Below are 19,863 nucleotides of genomic sequence, written 5' to 3'. Positions count from 1 at the left end.
CAATGAAAGGAATTAGACATACCTGGTAGTGACAAAATTTTCAAGGACTGTAGTGAGAAGAGGTAAGACAGAATGATAGCTAGCAAGGATATTCGTATCAATTGATGTTCTTCATTTTGTTGTAATTGTTTTATTTTTAAGGATGGAAGAAAACCTGGATGCATTTGTAGGCTGCAGATTAGAAATTACAGAGAAAAAGTGGAGGCAATATGTTGAAGAAGATAACAAGGGATAAGATCAAAGGTACATGTAGAAGGGTTGAATGTGACAAGGAGAGGAATCATCTCTTCATTAGAGACTAGAGGAAAGGAAAATAATGAAGATGGTGAGGGATTCCTGTGAGATAAGAAGAGGAAACATGACCTTATTTTTTTTCATTGAAGTATAATATTAGACCCTCATCTGAAAGGGAAGGGGGAGTGGTAATATGGGAGATTCAAAGGGAGAAGAGAAAGTTAGATCTTTAAAATGCTCTTCTGATCATCTGCCTCTCTGACCTTATATTGTTGTAATCTCCAGGATTCAGCTAAAAAAAAATAACCTTATCCTTTCTAGATTGTGATTTAGGAAGGAGGTAACAAGAGATAGTTCTTAATTTGAAGGAGCTTGAACTGTAATAAAGAAATATTTAACTTTTTATTTTTCAGAATACATGCAAAGATATTTTTCAACATTCACCCTTGCAAAACATCATGTTTCAAATTTTTCTTCCTCTTCTAAATAGCAAGTAATACAACATAGGTTAAACATGTGCAATTCTTGTAAACATATTTCCACATTTATCATACTGCACAAGAAAAATCAGATCAAAAGGGGAAAATGAGAAAAAACAAGCAAGCAACAAACAATAAAACAATAACAAAAAAGGTGAAAATACTATGTTGTGATCCACGTTCAGTCCCCATAATCCTTTCTCTGGATGCAGATGGCTCTCTCCATCACAACTCTCTGTTGGAATTGGCCTGAATCCACCTCATTGTTAAAAAGAGGCAAATCTATCACAGTTGATCACATAATAAAAAAATTTAATAAAATAAACAAAAATACAATAGAACATAGATAATGTTAATGTGTGATTTTCTAAGTCAATATGTAATTGTTGGGAACCTCATGTATGGTTTAATAGCCCACTTTTAATTTAAGTTTGAACCCACTGGTCTAGCCTATTCTCAAAGATCTCCTAGGAAGAAAAATTTCTTTTGACAATCACATCAATAATATTTATCTAGCAAATACAAATACAATATAAGATAACCCCCACCAACTTGATTTCATCTGTCCCTCCCACCTAACACACACACACACACACACACACACACACACACACACCCTACTTTAAAACAATATAGACTAACTCAGTACTCTTAACCTGGATATTCCCAAACTTCTACATCATTAAAATATATCAGAAAAGTCTTGGCTCTATTTACATATAGAACTCTAAGATTTCCAAAGATTTGCATACCTTATCTTGTTTGAGTCTCACAACAATTCCATAAAGAATAAAAGATGAATTTCAACCTCTTTTTACAAATGAAGAGACTGAAGTTCAGAGATGTTATACGACTTTTCTGAAGTCACATAGCTAATAATCTAAGTGGAATAGCTAAGACTCAGATTCAGGTCTTTTGATTTTAAGTTCAATGATCTTTCTAGTATAAATATACATTTATGTAAATTTATTCATTTGGATTATATGTTGCACAGTTTTCAAGTTAAAAGTTCAATATATTACTTCAACAACAATACTATATGATGATCAATTCTGATGGACGTGGCCATCTTCAACAATGAGATGAACCAAATAAGTTCCAATAGATCAGTAATGAACTGAACCGGCTACACCCAGCTCTGGGTGATAACTATGAACCACTACATAGAATTCCCAGTCCCTCTATTTTTGTCTGCCTGCATTTTTGATTTCCTTCACAGGTTAATTGTACACTATCTCAGAATCCGATTCTTTTTTTACAGCAAAATAACTGTATGGACATGTATACATATATTGCATTTAACTTATACTTCAACATATTTTACATGTATTGGTCAACCTTCCATCTGGGGGAGGGGAGGAGGGGAAGGAGGGAAAAAATTGGAACAAAAGGTTTTGCAATTATCAATGCTGAAAAATTACCCATACATATATCTTGTAAATAAAAAGCTATAATAAAAGAAAAGTTCAACATATTCTTATAGCCATCTTTTCCAAAGATCTTTCCCCAAAGTTGGACAAAGGAAATATAACTGGAAAAGACTGAGGCAAGCTAATGAATGTTTCCAAAACTTCTTGTCTTGCCACAGGGTGAAGAAGACTGGAAAAGAGCCACATATCATTTACAATACAATTCTCCAAATACAAGTTCAAGAAGATTATATCTTGGAACTCAGAATCTCAGCCCCAGAAACTCCTTTACTAGCAAAAAGCAGAACTACCTAAAAGGGCAAAAATCAGCTCAAAGTCTTAGCAGGAATTTCTGTGACTAGTATAAATATCACAAAACTGCACTTGCTCAGGCAAATCAGTATGAAATATATCCTTTGGGCAGGAACATTGTCCCATGGTAAAAGATAGAAAAAAACAAACACCCGTTCAAGACTACTGCTGGGAAGCCCTCCCCAGTTCTGGGAGAATATAAGTAGAAAGGGTAAGGGAAAAATTCATGCCAGTGGAAGAATTTCTTAACTTTCTATTTTAATTAATTGTCCTATGATAAGCTTTATTGTTTCAATGTTGCTGAAGGATTGGATTAGACTAGATATCTCAAAGGTCCCTTTCTGCTCTGAATTTATAAGCCTATAATCATACAAATTGCCAGCATCCTCTAAATTCAGAGCCTAGGGAAAACCCCCAGCTTCACCCCACTCTAAGCTACCTTTCTGTCTCTATTTCTGTCTATTTCTTAGTCACGTAACTGAGATTTCCATGTTCTATTTTCACCTCTCTTCATAGATGAAAGCTCATCTCTTACTATCATCAATATAGCTCCTTTCATCATATCATACACACATATATATATAATATATATACATAAGTGCAAACACACACATACACACAATCCCCTTGTTTCTTTGGTCATTAGGAAGCCTCGTAACCCAGAACACAATCCTTCTGGTTCCTTTTAGGGGTAAATAGGATTAATTAGGCTATTTTTCTGAGCCAATCACATGAAAATGCAGCTGGCTGATTTCATCCTTTGAAGAAAATTTTAAACTTTGGTGATTAAAAAGAAAAACTGGTAACTCTCCTAACTTCAAATAGTAACTTGGATGTAATCTAAACTAAGGAATAAATACAAAAAGGTACCTGCCCATTAGCATAGTCCTGAACAACACAATATCTGCTCAGGTTAAATATCTATGAGCTGAATAGTTCATCCATTTCATATCTATTGGACTAGTCTAAAAGAAACAAAAATTTAGATATACTTAGCTATTGTAACACACCTCAACAATTCTATTTCAAATGGATCCATATGTGAGTTTTTATTCTGATATTCTACCAAGGAACAAAATGTACTAACCCAGAAAGGTACATGTACCAAGTTGCTTTGGGTATCACACAGTTAACCTATACAGTTTGTCAGCATTCATAAGCTCTAGTGGCTTTTCAGGGCTGTTCCAAAATCACTTGAGAATTAAAAAGATGATTAGAAACTCGGGAAATAGCTCTTCTCTGTAGTTATTTAAGTACTTCACTCATCCACTTGCCCTTCTCAAAAAGCTGAATAGATAGAAGTCAAGAAAACAACCTCTTCTCCACCTCCACCCCCAAATGAAAATTATTATTACAAAAGCATCATTATCTAGGCCCGGAAGCAAGCAGTATATCATCAGTGTCATCTCCTACTGGTGTCTTCCACATCCTCTTCCTCTGCATATTTCAGCATCTTGTTTACACATCAGAGGGAGACAAATCCACCCCCGACAGGTTTAGCGATGAGATGAATATTTATAACTGACTTTTTAGGGAGCAGCCTTCTATTTACCTGTTAGACAGGAGCCATTGTGTGCTGAGCAATGATATAAGAAGCATTTCCATGCTTTTTTAAAAAGGGCATTTTCTTTATCATGGTTTAGCCAAGAAAAGCAACAATGGCCCTCAAGGACTCTGAGCCTTAAAGAAATGAGGGCATCCAAAAGGCCTAGAGTGCAAATGTAATGTCCTTAGTTATCTTATGATTCTGTCTTGTTTTATGGTTCTATTACAGAGCTAGCACAGACATTCAGAGAATAATGTCCAAAGGCAATGTTTCTCTTCCTTCAGCTACTGGAGAAATAGGGACCACCAGAGGGGTGTGATGTTAAAAGGAAGGAAAAAGAGCAATAGCATTAACAAACACTGTCAGGGTCAAAGACAATATTCCAGAGCAAACAATTTTTTTTCTAATCCTGGTGAACTGATTTTCAAGGCTAGACTCTCCAGATTGAGACATTTGGTCATACAAATGTATACACAATGTGTAAATGTTACGTGAGATGGAAAACTAAGTGGTATTGTGGATAGAGTACTGCACTTGGGAGGCAGGAAAACCTTAGATCAAATACTGTCTGAGATGCTTAGTAGCTCTGTGATTTTGGTCAAAGCATTTGGCTTCTCTCAGGCTCAGTTTCTTCAACTGTAAAAATAGGAATTATAAGAGTACCCATCCCATTGGGTCACTGTGAGGATCAAATGAGTTAATGTTTGTAAAGTGTTTTGCAAAAATTTGAAATGCTATATATAATATTAACTATTAGAGATTGATGTGTCAGACAGTGGATAGAAGGCTGGACTTGGTTCAAATGCTATCTCAATCATTTACTAGTTGTGTGATCACTTAATCACCCTCAGCCTCAGTTTCCTTACCTATAAACAAAATATTTAAAGTGATTATAGCCTCTATCCCAGATAGTTAGTGTGAGGATCAAATGATATAAACAATTTAAAGTGTTGGGTTACTATTAGTGGCACAGTGGATAAGGTGCTAGCCTGGGAGTTAAAAAGAACTGAGTTTGAGGGGCAGCTAGTTGGTTGCAGTAGATAGAGCACCATCCTTGAAGTCAGGAATCTCTGAGTTCAAATCTGGCCTCAGACACTTAACACTTCCTAGCTGTGTGTCCCTGGGCAAGTCACTTAAGTTTGCCTCAGTTTCCTCATCCATAAAATAAGCTGGAGAAGGAAATGGAAAACCACTCCTGTATTTTGCCAAGAGAACCCCAAATGGGGTCATGAAGAGTCAGACATGACTGAAATGTGTCAACAACAGCAAATATTTGTAAGGTACCTGGCACATAGTAGGTGGTCTATAAATGCTATTTAGCTATTATTATCTACCTTGCTTATCTCTAGGAATCCTGCTTCTTTTATTTGATTCTTGGCAATTCATAAATAATGATCTGGCTGAGGGATTACCTGACTTTTAGATCAGCTGGCTAGTGATTTTTTACTAGTTCTTAATCTTCTCTCTACCTTAAGTCCCTCTAAATTAAGGAATAGCTAAGCTAATGGTGAGAAAAAGCCAATTATGGGAAAATATCAGCCACATTTGCATGTCCTGAATTCTTCTCACATACCTTCTCTCTTACTGTTTGCCTTTGAGGCTTCTATATTTCCCTTGGAAATCAGGAGATATCATCAACAGGAATTCCACTAACTTGGATTACACTGTTCATCCATATGTTAATGCAGAAGAGGGGTGATGGTGATGCAATACCATATAATTTCAGTGGGACAAAATCACTTGTTCAACCTGGGGAATAATTAATACCTCATTCATTATAAAATCTGGAATTTCTTTCAATAGTTGCCCTAAGTATCAGCTGCAAGATGCAAGAAAGATAATAAAATGATGAATATGGATAATAAAATAATAATAATAAATAATAATAATAAATAATAAAATAATAAAATGATGAATATGAATATGGAATATTATATTCCTTGAGAAACATAAAACAAAACCCAGGTAGGAAAAGAACATTTTTTCTACAAAAATAAGAATAAATGAGAAACATGACAATTCAAAGGTGATTAGAGTCTTTGGAAAACTTTTCCAAATTCTGCTTCTTTCTCTTTCTGGTTGGCATAAGGGATAGAAAGTGTATGAAAAGAAATTCCAAAGTAGAATTGAAATTTTTTCTTAGGGATCCTACTAGCTCAACATTAGTAGTAAGCCACAATTCCAAAGCTAAGCAAAGACACAGATCTAAAGATATCTAAAACAGCTTTGACCCTCTCATAACTACAAAGCAATAATTAAAGATAGATTGATTAATATATATGTGATAGAAAACCCTATTTCTCAAGAAGGTGTGCTCTCTGAAGATGCATCACATAAATAAGGGGGTATAGATCATGTCTCTTCATTCCAACCTCCCTACTCAGAAATGACTTCAAACCAGCTGAGATCCCCAAACACATGAACCACTAGTCTCTGGAATCCAAAGCCATCAGATGTCTCAACCTAAACCTAAAAAGCCTTTCATTCTAATTGGGAGCCAGGATCATCTTGCAATATGTATAAGAACTGGACACTATATATATATTTGGACAGTTTGGGGGAACCACATTTTTCAGATTGTCCAGATCATCCTTTTCAAATCATCTCTGTTCCCAGCTTCCCATTATCTGGAGTGGGGAAAAACCCCCTGGAATTTAACAGTATTGTCCCCTTGTACTAGCTACTCCCCCAAATTGAACTATTTCCTGTCTCTGAATGGATGTATAAGATAACTTCACCCACCTCACCCTTATTTCTACCTTTTGTAATTTAGTTTTCAAAATCAATTTAGTTGCCACTTCTTTCACCAAATATTTCCTTATTTCCTCCCTGGTTAGTGGTTTTTCCTTTCCTAAATTATTTTGAATGTATTTATCTGTGCATATATTATATCTCTCCCAAATAGAAAGTCTCCTACCCTTTTCTTGGTATTTATGTCTCTTTCACTAAACTTAGAACTATGGACATTGTAGGGAATGAATAAATGTTTATTGAATTAAATGGAAGCAAACTTGAGATTGAATATACATTTTCAAAATTATATAGTAAAAATATAACCCTGAGATGCTCATGGTTCTGAAACTGAGGCAGGAATAGTTGGTGTATATAATGAGATGTTATGGAATGGAATTCATTCTAGACCCAAGTATTTTTGCTGTTTCTACAGTCATCTATAAATTAATTTCAGCTACTGAAGCAAGAACTATTTGGATAGGACCTAGCTCTCAGGTAAAATCTGAGCAGATCTCAAACAAAACAAATTGTTTAGAATTTTAGACTTCACCTGGTAAAAATTTACTTAATAGAAGTAATACTTCAATACTTTTGGTGTTATATATTTTGGTATAACTTTTGGTGTCAAGAGGAGGGAAGCATGTAAGAAGATGAGGCAAGTCCACAATGCTTAATGTTTTGTTTTGGCCAGTGGCCCAAAAGATGGTTTGTGGTAAACCATAATTACTTCTGCTGAACATCTCTTAATCAATAACAACATAAGAATTAGATAATGTGTTAACATTTGAGGAAAACATTAATAGCCTTCTTTCAGATTACTGACATTATATACTAATTACCACACAGCTAACCTTTAAAAATTTTCAATGCTGTTTTATTTCCACAATGTCTCATTTTTAGCCTCTTTTTTGTTCCATTTTAAGTTCCAAACTATCTCCCTGTTTTCCTCCCCACTATTCATAGAGAAAGCCATCATTAAATTCTCTGTCTCTGTTTCTTTCCATCTTTCTGTTTCTGTCTGCCTCTTTGTCTTTGTCTGTCTCTCTCTTTCCTTCTCTCTTTCTTTCATGTAAAACCATAATATGCAGAGTCCTATCAGTTCTTTCTTTGGAGGTGTACAGCATCTTTCTCCATGGATCCTTTGGCGATTTGAGCAGTTATAATACTCAGAATAACTTAGTCATTTAGTTATTCTTCAAACAATATTTCCATTACTGCATACAGCATTTTCTTGATTCTGCTCATTTCACTTTTCATTATTTCATTTAATCTTTCCATGTCTTTTTAAAATCAACCAACTCATCATTTCATATAGCACAGTAGTATTCTGTAATAATTATATATCACAACTTATTTAGCCATTCCCCAATAGATGGATATTCCTTCATTTTATAGTTCTTTGCCATTACAAAGAGAGCTGCTAGAAATATTTTAGATTATATAGGTTAACTTCCTTTTTCCTTGATCACCTTAGGAAACAGAACTAATAGTGGTATTGCTAAGTCAAAGGGTATACCTTGTTTAATAACTCTTAGCTATTCAAATAGCTGCTTTATAAAACATATTCAGGAATCCCATGGGTGCCTTTTAAGTCCAGGAAACAAATACAAAAATTTATACTCAACCAAAGGCTTGTGATGAGACAAGGCCATATCTACTGAATTTTGATCTCCTCAAATGGAAAATACAGGGGATTAAGAAAAAGGATAACTAGCTATTTACACTGACTTAGCTATACTCTGTGGGAAGGACTAGCTCAGTATTTCTTGTGAGGGAAAATCCCAACATCTTTTTGTGAAATTCATTTGATAAAAGGTATTAAGAATACCAATTTACAAGTATTTTTTTTAACATTAAAAAAATAGAGTACAAGTATGCTGTGAATTTATTTATGCTCCAAGAAGCCACTTTGCAAAATAGATGAGTGAACACACAATTGAGTTAATCTATTTTGTGGCATTCTAATTTTTACTTGGATGCTGATTAGATTTATAGAAATCAATAATAGAAAATATTTGATGGAGAAATAATAACCCCAATTTATACATCATTTTATGGTCTAGAAATTTATATGTCATTCTATGGTATATAGTCAATTTATATATCATTTTATGATCTAAACATTTTCTTCTTAACAACTCTTTAAATCTGGCAAAAACAAGTATTACTATTTTCATTCTACAGGAATTTAAAGCACTGACAGGTTCAGGGACTCACATGATCAGAGTCATATTATTAATGTAAATGTCAGGATTGGGACCCAAAATAAGGTTATGCCTGGTTCCAAGTCCCATGAGTTTTCTACTACCCAAAATGATGCAGAGAAAAGAAATCTGGCCTTAGAAACAGGAAGAAGCTAGATTTGAATCCTGCCTGAGATTCTTCCTAGCTAAGAGTCTTACTATATGATAGTTATGGTACAGTGGATAAGGTACCAGAAATGAAGTCAAGAAACATGAGTTCAAATGCATCCTTAAACCTGTACTAGTTGTGTGACCATGGGCAATTTACTTAACCTGTTTCCCCTCAATTTCCAGACCTATAAAATGAGTTCAAGAAAGAAATGGCAAAGCACTAGTATTTTCACCAAGAAAATTCCAAAAATGATCACAAAGAATTGAATGTAATTGAAAACAACTAAACAACAGCAACAAAAGCCATTTTCCCCATTCAGATAACAAAAATAATAATAGTACCCATTTCACAGGGCTGTTATAAGGATCAAAGAATGTATTTGTGATATTGTATCAAAACATTCTGCAATCCTCAAATTGCCATATAAATATCAACTATTCATCTAAAACAACTGTATTCACTGACTTTGTTATACTCAGGAAAATATTGATCAAAGAATGTTCCACACACATAATAAAATGCTATTATTTCTTTAGGTCACTCTTAGTTGTTTAATGCATCATTTGTAACATAGCAACATTCTCTCTGGGTGGCCATTGGGTTTGCCATTGACTTGTAGGGAGATTGAATTTACCTGAAAGAATTAGGAGTTCAATGATCTCTGCATCTCCCAGAAAAGCTGCAACATGAAGTGGAGTCCGCTTCTCAGCATCCTGGGGGGGAACAAGAATTCAAAAAGTTGATGAAGGCTAATAGATGCCAGTGATGGTGCAAATAGAAATGAACATTATCAAAATTGCTGAGGCAGAAATCCAAAAATTCTAACTGAATGACTCAGGTTACAAATTTATTCTATATATGCACCATATGAACAGAATGAACAAATAAGATACCACATGCTAAGCCCTGGAGATAAAAAGATATAGGTATGAAATAACTCTTGCCTTTAAGGAGCTCGTATTCTATTAAGGGAATGAGAAGTAAGCAGAAAAATATTGCACAATGTAAGAAATAATGGAGGGGAGGAGGAGACATTCAGATAAAGTACTCTAGGAAAATTTGAGGCGGGAGGGAATGCATCTGGCTGAGAGTAAATAGAGAAGGAAGGTGTATCTGAACTAAGCCTTTAAAGAAAAGCAGGTTGTTGGATGGTAAAAATGAGGAAGGAGTATATTCCAGAAACTAGAAAAAGATAGTATGAATGTACAGTGACAAAAGATAATATGTTTGATTTTGGAAGGCTACTAATCATCTTACATGAATGAAAAGTAGAACCTATGCCATATTTACTATATTTCATATATATATACATATTTGATATATATGTATATAATACATTATATATAGAAAATGTGAAATAATGCTGGAGAGATAAATTGGAAGCAGATTATGAAGGACCTTAAATGTCAGATTTAGGAGGCTGTTTCAGAGAGGATTCTGGGAACATGGTGGAGTAAATGGGTAAATTTTAAGCTCTCCAGATTTTCCCCACAAATAGAACAAATCTGGGCCTCAGGTTGAACATAGACAAGGGATTTCTGACAGAACAGGGGTTTTCTTATTACTACCTGAGAAGATCTGAAGAAAGCCCCTGGGTTGGGGATTAACCTGTCTGAAGTACAAACACCTCTGGGATAGCTCCACAGAAACACTAAGTGGGGAACCTAGTTAGGAATGTCTGGAGACTCAGCAGGAACCACAGAGACTTTCTACTCCCCGACTGTTTTTCTAGTCAGGGTCTGAGTCAGGGTGGACAGAGTGAACCTTGGCTGATAGGGAATGCTGGACCCAGCTTGCTGCTAAGACCTGGGGAGAAGGAATCAGTACCAGGTGAGTGCAGAAGCAGGGGGCAGGGATGCTACTGGCTGGGCATTTGCTGGACTGGGGAGCTCTTGGTTTGGGGTCCAGTTCAGAGGGGAGAGTTGAAGGGAATCTTGAGGCACTATCTCCCTACCCCATGATTAGAGGTGCTTACACTAATACCTCTTATTTTAAAAAAAATGAACTAGCAAAAAAAGAAATCCACCATTAAAACATATTATGGAACAGGGAAAACCGGGATTCATCTTCAGAGGAGAACACTTTAGTTTAAAAAAAAAAAAGCTTCTACCCCAAAGGGTAATGTGAAATGGTTCCCCACCCAGAGAGAATTTATAGAAGAACTCAAAAAAGTATTTAAAAATCAAATGAGAGACATTGAGGAAAAACTAAAAAAATTAAAACCATTCAAGAAAAACAAGAAACATCTAGAAAAGGAGATACAGAGTCTCAAAGATGAAAATGAACTGGGCAAGGGGAACCCAGTGAAATCATGAGTGACCAAGAAATAACAAAACAGATTATAAAGAATGATAAAGTAGGACAGAATGTGAAATATAAGAAAAAATGACAGATCTGGAGAACAGATCAAGAAGAGAAAATATAAGAATAACTGTATTGTCAGAAAGTTGTGATCAAAAAAGAGAACTTTGACACAATAATACATGAAATAATTCAAGAAAATTGTCCTGGAATGATAGAACCTGAGGGGAAAGTAGAAATAGAAAAAATCCACCGATTACCACCTTATAGAGATCCTTTGTTAAAAACATGCAGGAATGTTATTGCCAAATTTTGAAATCCCCAGATCAAAGAGAAAATTTTTCAAGACATAAGGAAAAAAAATTCAAATAACGCTGGAGTGACAATTAGAATTGTATAATTAGAAGTGTATAAGACTTATCAGCAGTTACAATAAAAGACTGCAGGTCCTGGAGTCATATCTACAGACAATCAAAAGAACTAGGCTTTATATCTAGCAAAATTATTTATAATTTTGAATGAAAAAATATGGACATTCAACAAACTTGCATATTTCCAGGACTTTCTATCAGTCAAACCTAAAAAGTTACAGTGGTAATTACTGTGTGTGGAACAAGAAGGAGGAGGTGAAAACCTTATCAGTTCACCTCCAATTATGAGGTGTGCAACACCTTTTTCCCTTTTCACAGAGTGGGGAGAGGTATCAAACTAAGAATTTCATTATCAGAGCAAATGGTCAGTAGAAGCCATGAGCCCAGTACAAGTATCCCAGGAGATACAATGGTTTTCTACTTTAGATCTTAAAAGATGCTTTCTTTTGCATCTGCCTGTCCTGCTTCCTGTTTGCCCCTGACCATGCCACCATTAATTCCCCAATTTCTACACTCCCTCATAACTCCCAGGAACAAGCCTTTGCTAAAGAAAGGGGGTACACCCTTTCTCCTTTTGGGTAAATTCAAACACCTTCAGGCCAAGTTCTGATCCCAGAGGCCAGCCAGTGGCAACTTCTCTGTGGCCTTACACCAAGCTACTCACTTGGGAAAAAAAAGCCCTCCAATCCTTTGTGAGGCCTATTTTCCTGGTCACAAGTTAGGAGAAACAATTAAGCAGATCTGTCAGGTCTGCCCAGTTTATGCCCAAGAAAATCCTGGAAGGGCTTTCCTGAATCCTGTCTGGAGGAGGGGAACAAACCCGGGGAGGACTGGCGATGGGTTTTACACACATGCCCCCTCTCAGGGGCTTCAGACTGCTTTTGGTTATTGTTGACACCTTTACTAATTGGGTAAAAGCCTTCCCCTGTAGGACAGAAAAGGCTGGATATCAGACCCATTTAAGATTATCATCTCCACTCTGCATGTCATCTTCTCTACCCACTGCTTATGGTGCTTGCACCCTAGGCCACCTGAGCACTCTTCTCACTGTGTATAAGGCCACTGTCCTGCCCATTTCCCCTATTCCTTTGAGGAGACAAAAGCAGGGATTTGGGGAAATGTTCTTTGGTATTTATCCCAGGAAAAGTTGTCTGGATATTAGATATTCATGATAGCCTTGTCTACCCCACCCCCAGTCTTCCTCTGGGTGGGGTTCCTGGGTACTGTCCCTAGTAACTCCCACACTAACTCCATTTTTAATTATCCTTTTTTTGCTCATATTTGGCCCCTGCATTTTTAACCTACTTGTGAGATTTGTTTCCTCCAGACTCCAAACTATGAACTTCCAACCATCTGTTCACCCTGAATACCATCGGCTAACTGATTCTGACACTGAGCACCCTCTGGATGCTGCTGCCACCATCTTGCCTCCCCTCTCCAGTCTGGATCCCACTAGGCAGGGCTCTCTCTACACCCCTCAAAAGCATGAAGCAGCTCCAGAAGATGAGACCTCCATCCCTTTGTTCCAAATGAATTTGCGGTTCAAACTGCTTGAAAGGAGAAAAATGATAGAGTAGCTCCTAAGGGAAATGTAGCAATAATTTTTAGGTCCCCTGACTTTAGAGTCTTCTAACAATCTGTCAATGATTCTAAACTCTTCTGGCCTTAGAATCAGTGATCCTGAGGTCTCCCCAATTTTGAATGATATTATTCTAACAATCTTTTTGTCAATATTTGCAAAAAAAATCTTCTGGCCTAGGAATATAATAATATTTCTTCTCTTAGACTTTGGGGAAGATATATTAGAGATCCTGAGGCTCTTTGATCCTAGCATGCTATTGATCTAACAATATGTCTATCAATCATTCTAAAGTCTTCTGGCCTTAGGATAGTCCTACAAATAATACTTACTGTAAGATAATTTGTTGGTCAGTGATAAACAAGTTCCGGAGACAATAGTGAATAAAACTCTCCTCAAATCTACCTGTAAGCTCTGGTCTAACTGTCCTATAAATCTATCTTCTTGGTCTTGGTTCTTTTCTAAATTCTTTTGGAACTTAACCCATTTCAACTGGCATTACAATTACAATAAACTTTGCCCCTTGACTTGAAGATGGGTTCCAGCCTGCAAATTCTTTTTAAGATACCTAGCAACACCTGTCTGCAATCCCAACTTTTTTAAGTCCCTTCCCAACCTCAACAAACCTTCTCATATTGGGAATGAGTTCAATAGGCAACACTACATATATACCATGAAGGGTATAGCACCCTCCAAAATCTATAAAGAAATAAGAGGGGAGAGATTGGTGGATAGAAAAACAAGAGGTGAGGGAGGGATCTTTGGGTGGGAGGAGGTTAAGTAGAATTTAATTAAATTAATTTAATTAAAGAGTCAGCAGGGATAGGAAAGATGTGTGTATATAGGGGTGTATGTGTATGTGTGTGTGTGAATGTGTGTATGTATGTATCTATCTGCATATGTATATATAAATATACCTTTTCTTACATGTAACTTTCGGGGGAGGGAGGAGAAAAGGGAGAGAAAAAAAGAATAAAGTAAACAAGATGCACAGCAGAGAACCAAAGAATAATTTACAAGGCAGTAAAGAAAAAAATTGACATTAATGAATATAATTTCTTCTACTAATATATACACTTTCTTGATCTGGTAATTTGTTATATATTTTGAATCCTCACTGATGTTCTACTGGGCACGTGACAAAGTTCTCTTTTGTTTTACTTTATTTTGTTTTATATTCCTTTTCTGTTTTTCTTTTTTTTTTCTTACTTGTTTTTTTCAAACAAAATATGCTTTTAAAAAAAAAAAGAAGAAGAAGAGGCTGTCTCTTATCTTATACTTAATAGGAGCCACTTAAAATCTTTGAGCAGAGTTGTGACATAGTCAAACTTGTACTTTAGGAAAATTTTTGGTAGCTGTGGGAAGGATAGATTAGAGAGCAGAGAGATTGGAAGCAGAGCCATAATTAATATGGGGTACACAGCTGATAATTCAGAGCTGATACTCTAATGGGCACACATTCCCTAAGGGAACCACACACTTCCTCCCTAGGTGACCACTATCCCCACAGCATTTCACTTTAAAGTCCTCGACCACTTTTGGCACTATTCTCTTGGGATCTCCCAGATCCCTTTGGCAATCAGACCCAGAGTCTTAGGGGAATATGCTGCCTCTGCTTCCAATATGACTAATCAGCAATCAGGCTGTCCTCACTCCTGAATATACATTACACTCAGTTGTCAGCTCCAGGCATGAGAATTTCTAGTCATGGTTCTGATAGGAGACAGAGAACCCAGTTAAGATGCCATTTTAATTTCCTCTGTATGTGTATATAATTTCTTTTCATACAGTCCTTTCTTCCCTACAACTTTTATTAAAATCAAGATCAATCAGAATGGACCAAAAGGCACATAATGTATTCAAGGACATACCATGTTGATTTTCAGTTTCCTTTCAACCTTCCATTGTTATAATAAACAAGTTCCAACTTCTCTGGAAATCATTAAGTTTGGTTCTATGGCACAGTTCATGGTTGAAAAATATTCATTTATTTTGTTTTGTTTTTAAAGAGAAGTGACTAGTTATATAGACAAGGACCCACAAATATTTTTAAACAACAAAATTAGTCCTATTTTTTATAAAATTCTCTCATCTCTTTCTTTCTCTGTGATTATGACAGGTAAAGATCATATTACATATTGTACTTTCTCCCAACCAAGTGTTTCAGGAAAACTTTTAAAGTTTGATTAGTAGTTCACTTTAATGATCATTTTCTGCTAGCATTTAATTATACAGTCAACTTAGTCAGCTCTTCATTATTCAGAAACTGATTATTCAATTTGTGGCTAGCTCAGGCCCTTTTGCTGTTGCACCCCCCCCCCCTCTGACTTCTTGCTTTTAGGCATTTCATGACTCATTAGTATCCATGCCAGATGGCAGGCGGGGGAAATCATAAGAGTTGAAACTCCAACCACTCCATTTTGCTATTCCTTATCAGTTCTGACAAAAAGGTTTCATGGAGAACTGGGGTGACATTAAATGGCTAAGGAGAGGATACCTGTGAATTTCAATTATTGTATGTGTGTTATCCCTGTTGGCAGTTATTATGGATAATTGAAAGTAGGCCATGCATATAATTACAAGATTAAAAAAACAAAAAACAAAAACAGTGCATGCTGGACATTTAGGAGGCAGTGTAGCATGGAAAGCTTGTGTCGAAGTCTGGGTTTCAATCTATTCTTTGAATGACTGTGGACTAAGTCACTTAGGCTGTCAGCCTTAGTTTTCTCATTTGTACAATGGGAAGAAGAAGAACTGGAAAATCCTTTTCATAAGGTTATTGTGAAGCTCAGATGTGACCATTTACATAAGCACTTTTTAAACTTTAAAGTACTTTATAAGCATTCATTATTATTATTATTATTTTATAGGCTATTAGGTGGTCCAGTAGGCGGTATACTAGAGCTGGAATCAGGAAGACCTTTGTTCAAATTGAACCTTACTTACTAACCTTGTGATTTTAGGTAAGTCTCAGATATAGGTCTGACTTGGTTTTCTCATCTGTAAAATAAAACTAATAATAGGACCTATCTCCCAGAGTAGTTGTGAGGATCAAATGAGATAATATTTGTAAAGTACATTGAAAACAGTAAGGCACTATATGTAACTATAAATAACTATTGTTATTGCTGTATAAGATTTGTGCATTTGTTCTTCCAAACTGTAGTCATGTCAAATTAATTTTAAAAGCCAATATTCCATATTCAGGAGGGAAATGGCTGTTGTTTTTAATAAAAATAAGTTTGTGACTTCATTTTCCCCAAGAGCAATACAAATCACCCAGGCAAATTACCCGTTCTATCATAATTTTTATCAAACCTTTATTTAATATCAAAATACCCTACTTTTGATGGCATTCTGGTTTGTTGTCCAACTCTTCTTTACCTAATTCATTTCTTGTGAATCCAAGGACAAAATTACATCATCTCATAGTCTTCAGTGAATTGAACTGGTTCCAGTGTCTGGTTCAACAAGCTAAGCTTTACTTAAGTGATTTAAACAAGAAGTGAAATGGAATCAAATTAATTGTGACTTAATCTGGCCTGAAGCAAAGTAATTGCTGGTTCATGTTCTGATTTGGAGCTCTTTGCTAAAAGAAAAACCCAAGAGATCTCCCAGGCTTTTGTCTCTTCTGAATCTGCTTGGCCTGTCATTAAGCACTTAGCTGGCTTTAGAAGTTACTGATTTTTTTTTATATATCTTTTATAACATGACCTGTTCAAACTGAAGTTTCCATAACATAACAAGGGTGTGTTGAGTGAGATCATATGGTAAAAATTCTTGATTTTATATGCTAGCACTAAAGTTCCTTTCAGTTACCTGAACATATTCACAGTGGCTTTAGGTGACTTATCCATGAATAAATACTAATAACTTATATAATTCTTAAGTAGTTCTCCTCTATCACTTGGATGTATCTTGACCATGAAAATATGGAGGCAATGTGGTGAAGCAGAAAGAGCCATGGGGTTAGAATTCTAGGATCTGGATTAAAATTCTGACACTTATTACCTATGTGAATTTGGGCAATTGACCTCAGTTTCCTCTTCTACAAAATAAGGGAATTGGACTAAATGGCTTCTAAATCCCCTCCCAGTTCTAATTCTACAACTTTTTAAGGTAGAGAGGTTCCATACCAAATCATACCTTTCTTCTGGTCTTTGAATGAATTCCCTCCTCTGGACATGATCCAAAATTTTTGATGGTACTGTAGAGTTTTGCCTTGGGTCATATTTCCATTTTGAAAATAGGTCTATATCAGATTCTTATTCAGGGACAGTATAGTAGGTATCTGTTTTATTCCATTTAATTCCAACTTTTCTCTCTCTCTCTTTTCTTTTCTTTTTTTTTTTTTTAAATTTTTTTGGCAAGGTATTTGAGGTTAAGTGACTTGCTCAGGATCACATAGCTAATAAGTATAGTGTCTGAGACTGAATTTGAACTTAAATCCCCCTGACTCCAAGGCCAGTAGGATGCCTAGCTATCCTAACCTTTATTTTCAATTAATGTTTGTATACAGATGAAATAATAAAATTAGTCTTTATAGCAACTATGAATATGATAGGATAGAAAATAACTCAAAGACAATTAAGTTGAAGTTTACATAAAATATAACGAAATAATAGTTTCTTTTTATTTTATTTCCTATAAATCAGATTCATATCAGATTATATCTCTTGAAACTTTTTCTTTTTACACAGATACAACAGAAAATTTTAAAAAATTAAAAATGGATTTATGTTGACACCCAACTTTACATGTTAGAGAGAGAATAGAAGGGTATGCTTTTTTTTTTTTAGTACTACTGATTTCAAAGATATTTTATTTTTTAAAGTGGATGTCAACATAAATTTAGTTTGCATGTTGTGATAACCAAAAGAAGCAAACTTTCTCTCTCTTTAATAGCCTATGGCACTACAAGATAGTATGTAAAAGGGATGACTGCCTGTTGAACTGAAAACCTGCTGAGGGGGCAACACGGCAGAGAGAGAGCAGACAGAGGAAGTTTCTAAATTGTCTGTTTACAATATAAAAAGTAGATAAAAAAAATAAAGGAACCTTAAGTCTATATATTTAAAAGGAAATCAGGCCATGTCAATGAACTAAAAATGTAATTTAAAATGGCTATAGGAGGTACTCTACTCTTTATTTGTAGAGATGATTCAATGTTCATCTTGCCTTTTGGAAGCTATAATTACAAATAAATTATGAGTTAGAAATGAAAAGTAGAATTTTAAAAGGGGTATAATAATGCAATCTTGTATTTTTTACAGCCATTATGCACTTAAAAACAAAAATAGCTCACACCTCTCCCTTTATACTCAGCATCTTGCACAATGATTAAAAAAATATTAAGCAAAATTAGAAAGAAAATAGTTTTTTAAAAAGTTTCATGTCATTAACTCTGGGAGAATGGTAAGATTAATTTTTCAGATCTGATACAGCCAAAACATCTACTAGGACAAAGGCATGGAAAATAATTACCAAATTAGACGCAGAGAGCTTAATGTGACATCTGGGATGCACTGGTGATTGCTGGACATAGCAATGTGCCAAGAAAAAGTCAAAGATGCAGCAGAAAGAAGAATCTTGAGTTACAACAATGACTAATAGAATGAACTTTGTAAAGGATATGTTGTTTCCTCAAAAAAAAAAAAAAACAATAGGCAAAAGAGTACTAAATATGTTGTTAAAATGGGAAACAAACTTGGATTTAAGTAAGACCACTTAGAGAGATGAAGATGAGAAATTCTAAAGAAGGGGCCAAATTCTGTCTCCAATTCAATTTTCACTGAAATTTAATTTTTGTCTTGACTACCTTATAAACATTGCCTTCCTGCCACATGCAAGGTTCCTTGGGTTGGTAAAAACAAAACAAAATAGACAAAAAACAAATCCAAAAATTTAGGTTTCTACTATTACCTACTGGTGCCTTATTCACTGGAACTAACTTTTCCTTGTTCATAATTTTCCTAAAATCTCAAAAGTGATTATACCCTAAAATCCTTATTCCGATAAAAGACATGGAGAGATTTCTACCCATTTAAATGCTATTAAACTCCATATTGGTGCTTATATTGTTCCATCATATTGGTGGAGAAGATTTTGGTAGTAAATAAGTATGTGAACTAAAGCTCCTGGTTGACATCTCAAGTATTAATTTTAATTTTTAAAAGTTTCCACAAATGAAAGATGATATTTGGATTTCTTCCCACCACTGAATATAAAGAAATATAGTCGTAAAGTTAACACTGAATATTAAAATCTTTGCCAGACCCAAGGTATAAATAAATGATTTCTCCTACAAAATAATGTTAGGAACTAGTCGTCTGGTTTCCTAAATTTAATGCAGAGAACTCCTAGGGGAAGGAACTCTCTCTACTGATATAGGTTGGCACTTTCTCTGCAATTTATGAACTTGGAGATTAATCTGAATTGAGAGGTTAAATGATTTGATCAAGGTGATCAGTCTTCCAACTCTGCCTAAAAGGTTACCACCTAGTAAATGTCTAACTCCTGATTTCTTATTTACCCATTTGATTCA

At 35.2% G+C, this 19,863-nt stretch overlaps 1 protein-coding gene across 12 annotated transcripts in view; it reads right to left on the bottom strand.

The window, feature by feature from the left end:
- ANKRD44 (ankyrin repeat domain 44) overlaps positions 1–19,863 on the bottom strand; it is a 344,653-nt gene that overhangs the window by 146,096 nt on the left and 178,694 nt on the right. For all 12 annotated transcript variants that reach the window (XM_031960264.1, XM_031960265.1, XM_031960267.1 and 9 more), the window contains exon 3: positions 9,703–9,781. In XM_031960264.1, the coding sequence (XP_031816124.1) occupies positions 9,703–9,781 (79 nt within the window). The remainder of the gene's footprint in view (positions 1–9,702; positions 9,782–19,863) is intronic.

Source organism: Sarcophilus harrisii, chromosome 3, assembly GCF_902635505.1.
Source record: "Sarcophilus harrisii chromosome 3, mSarHar1.11, whole genome shotgun sequence".
NCBI classification, from domain to species: domain Eukaryota; kingdom Metazoa; phylum Chordata; class Mammalia; order Dasyuromorphia; family Dasyuridae; genus Sarcophilus; species Sarcophilus harrisii.
The sequence above is the reverse complement of the archived record's forward strand: the minus strand, read 5'-3'. Positions and strand labels throughout refer to the sequence as shown.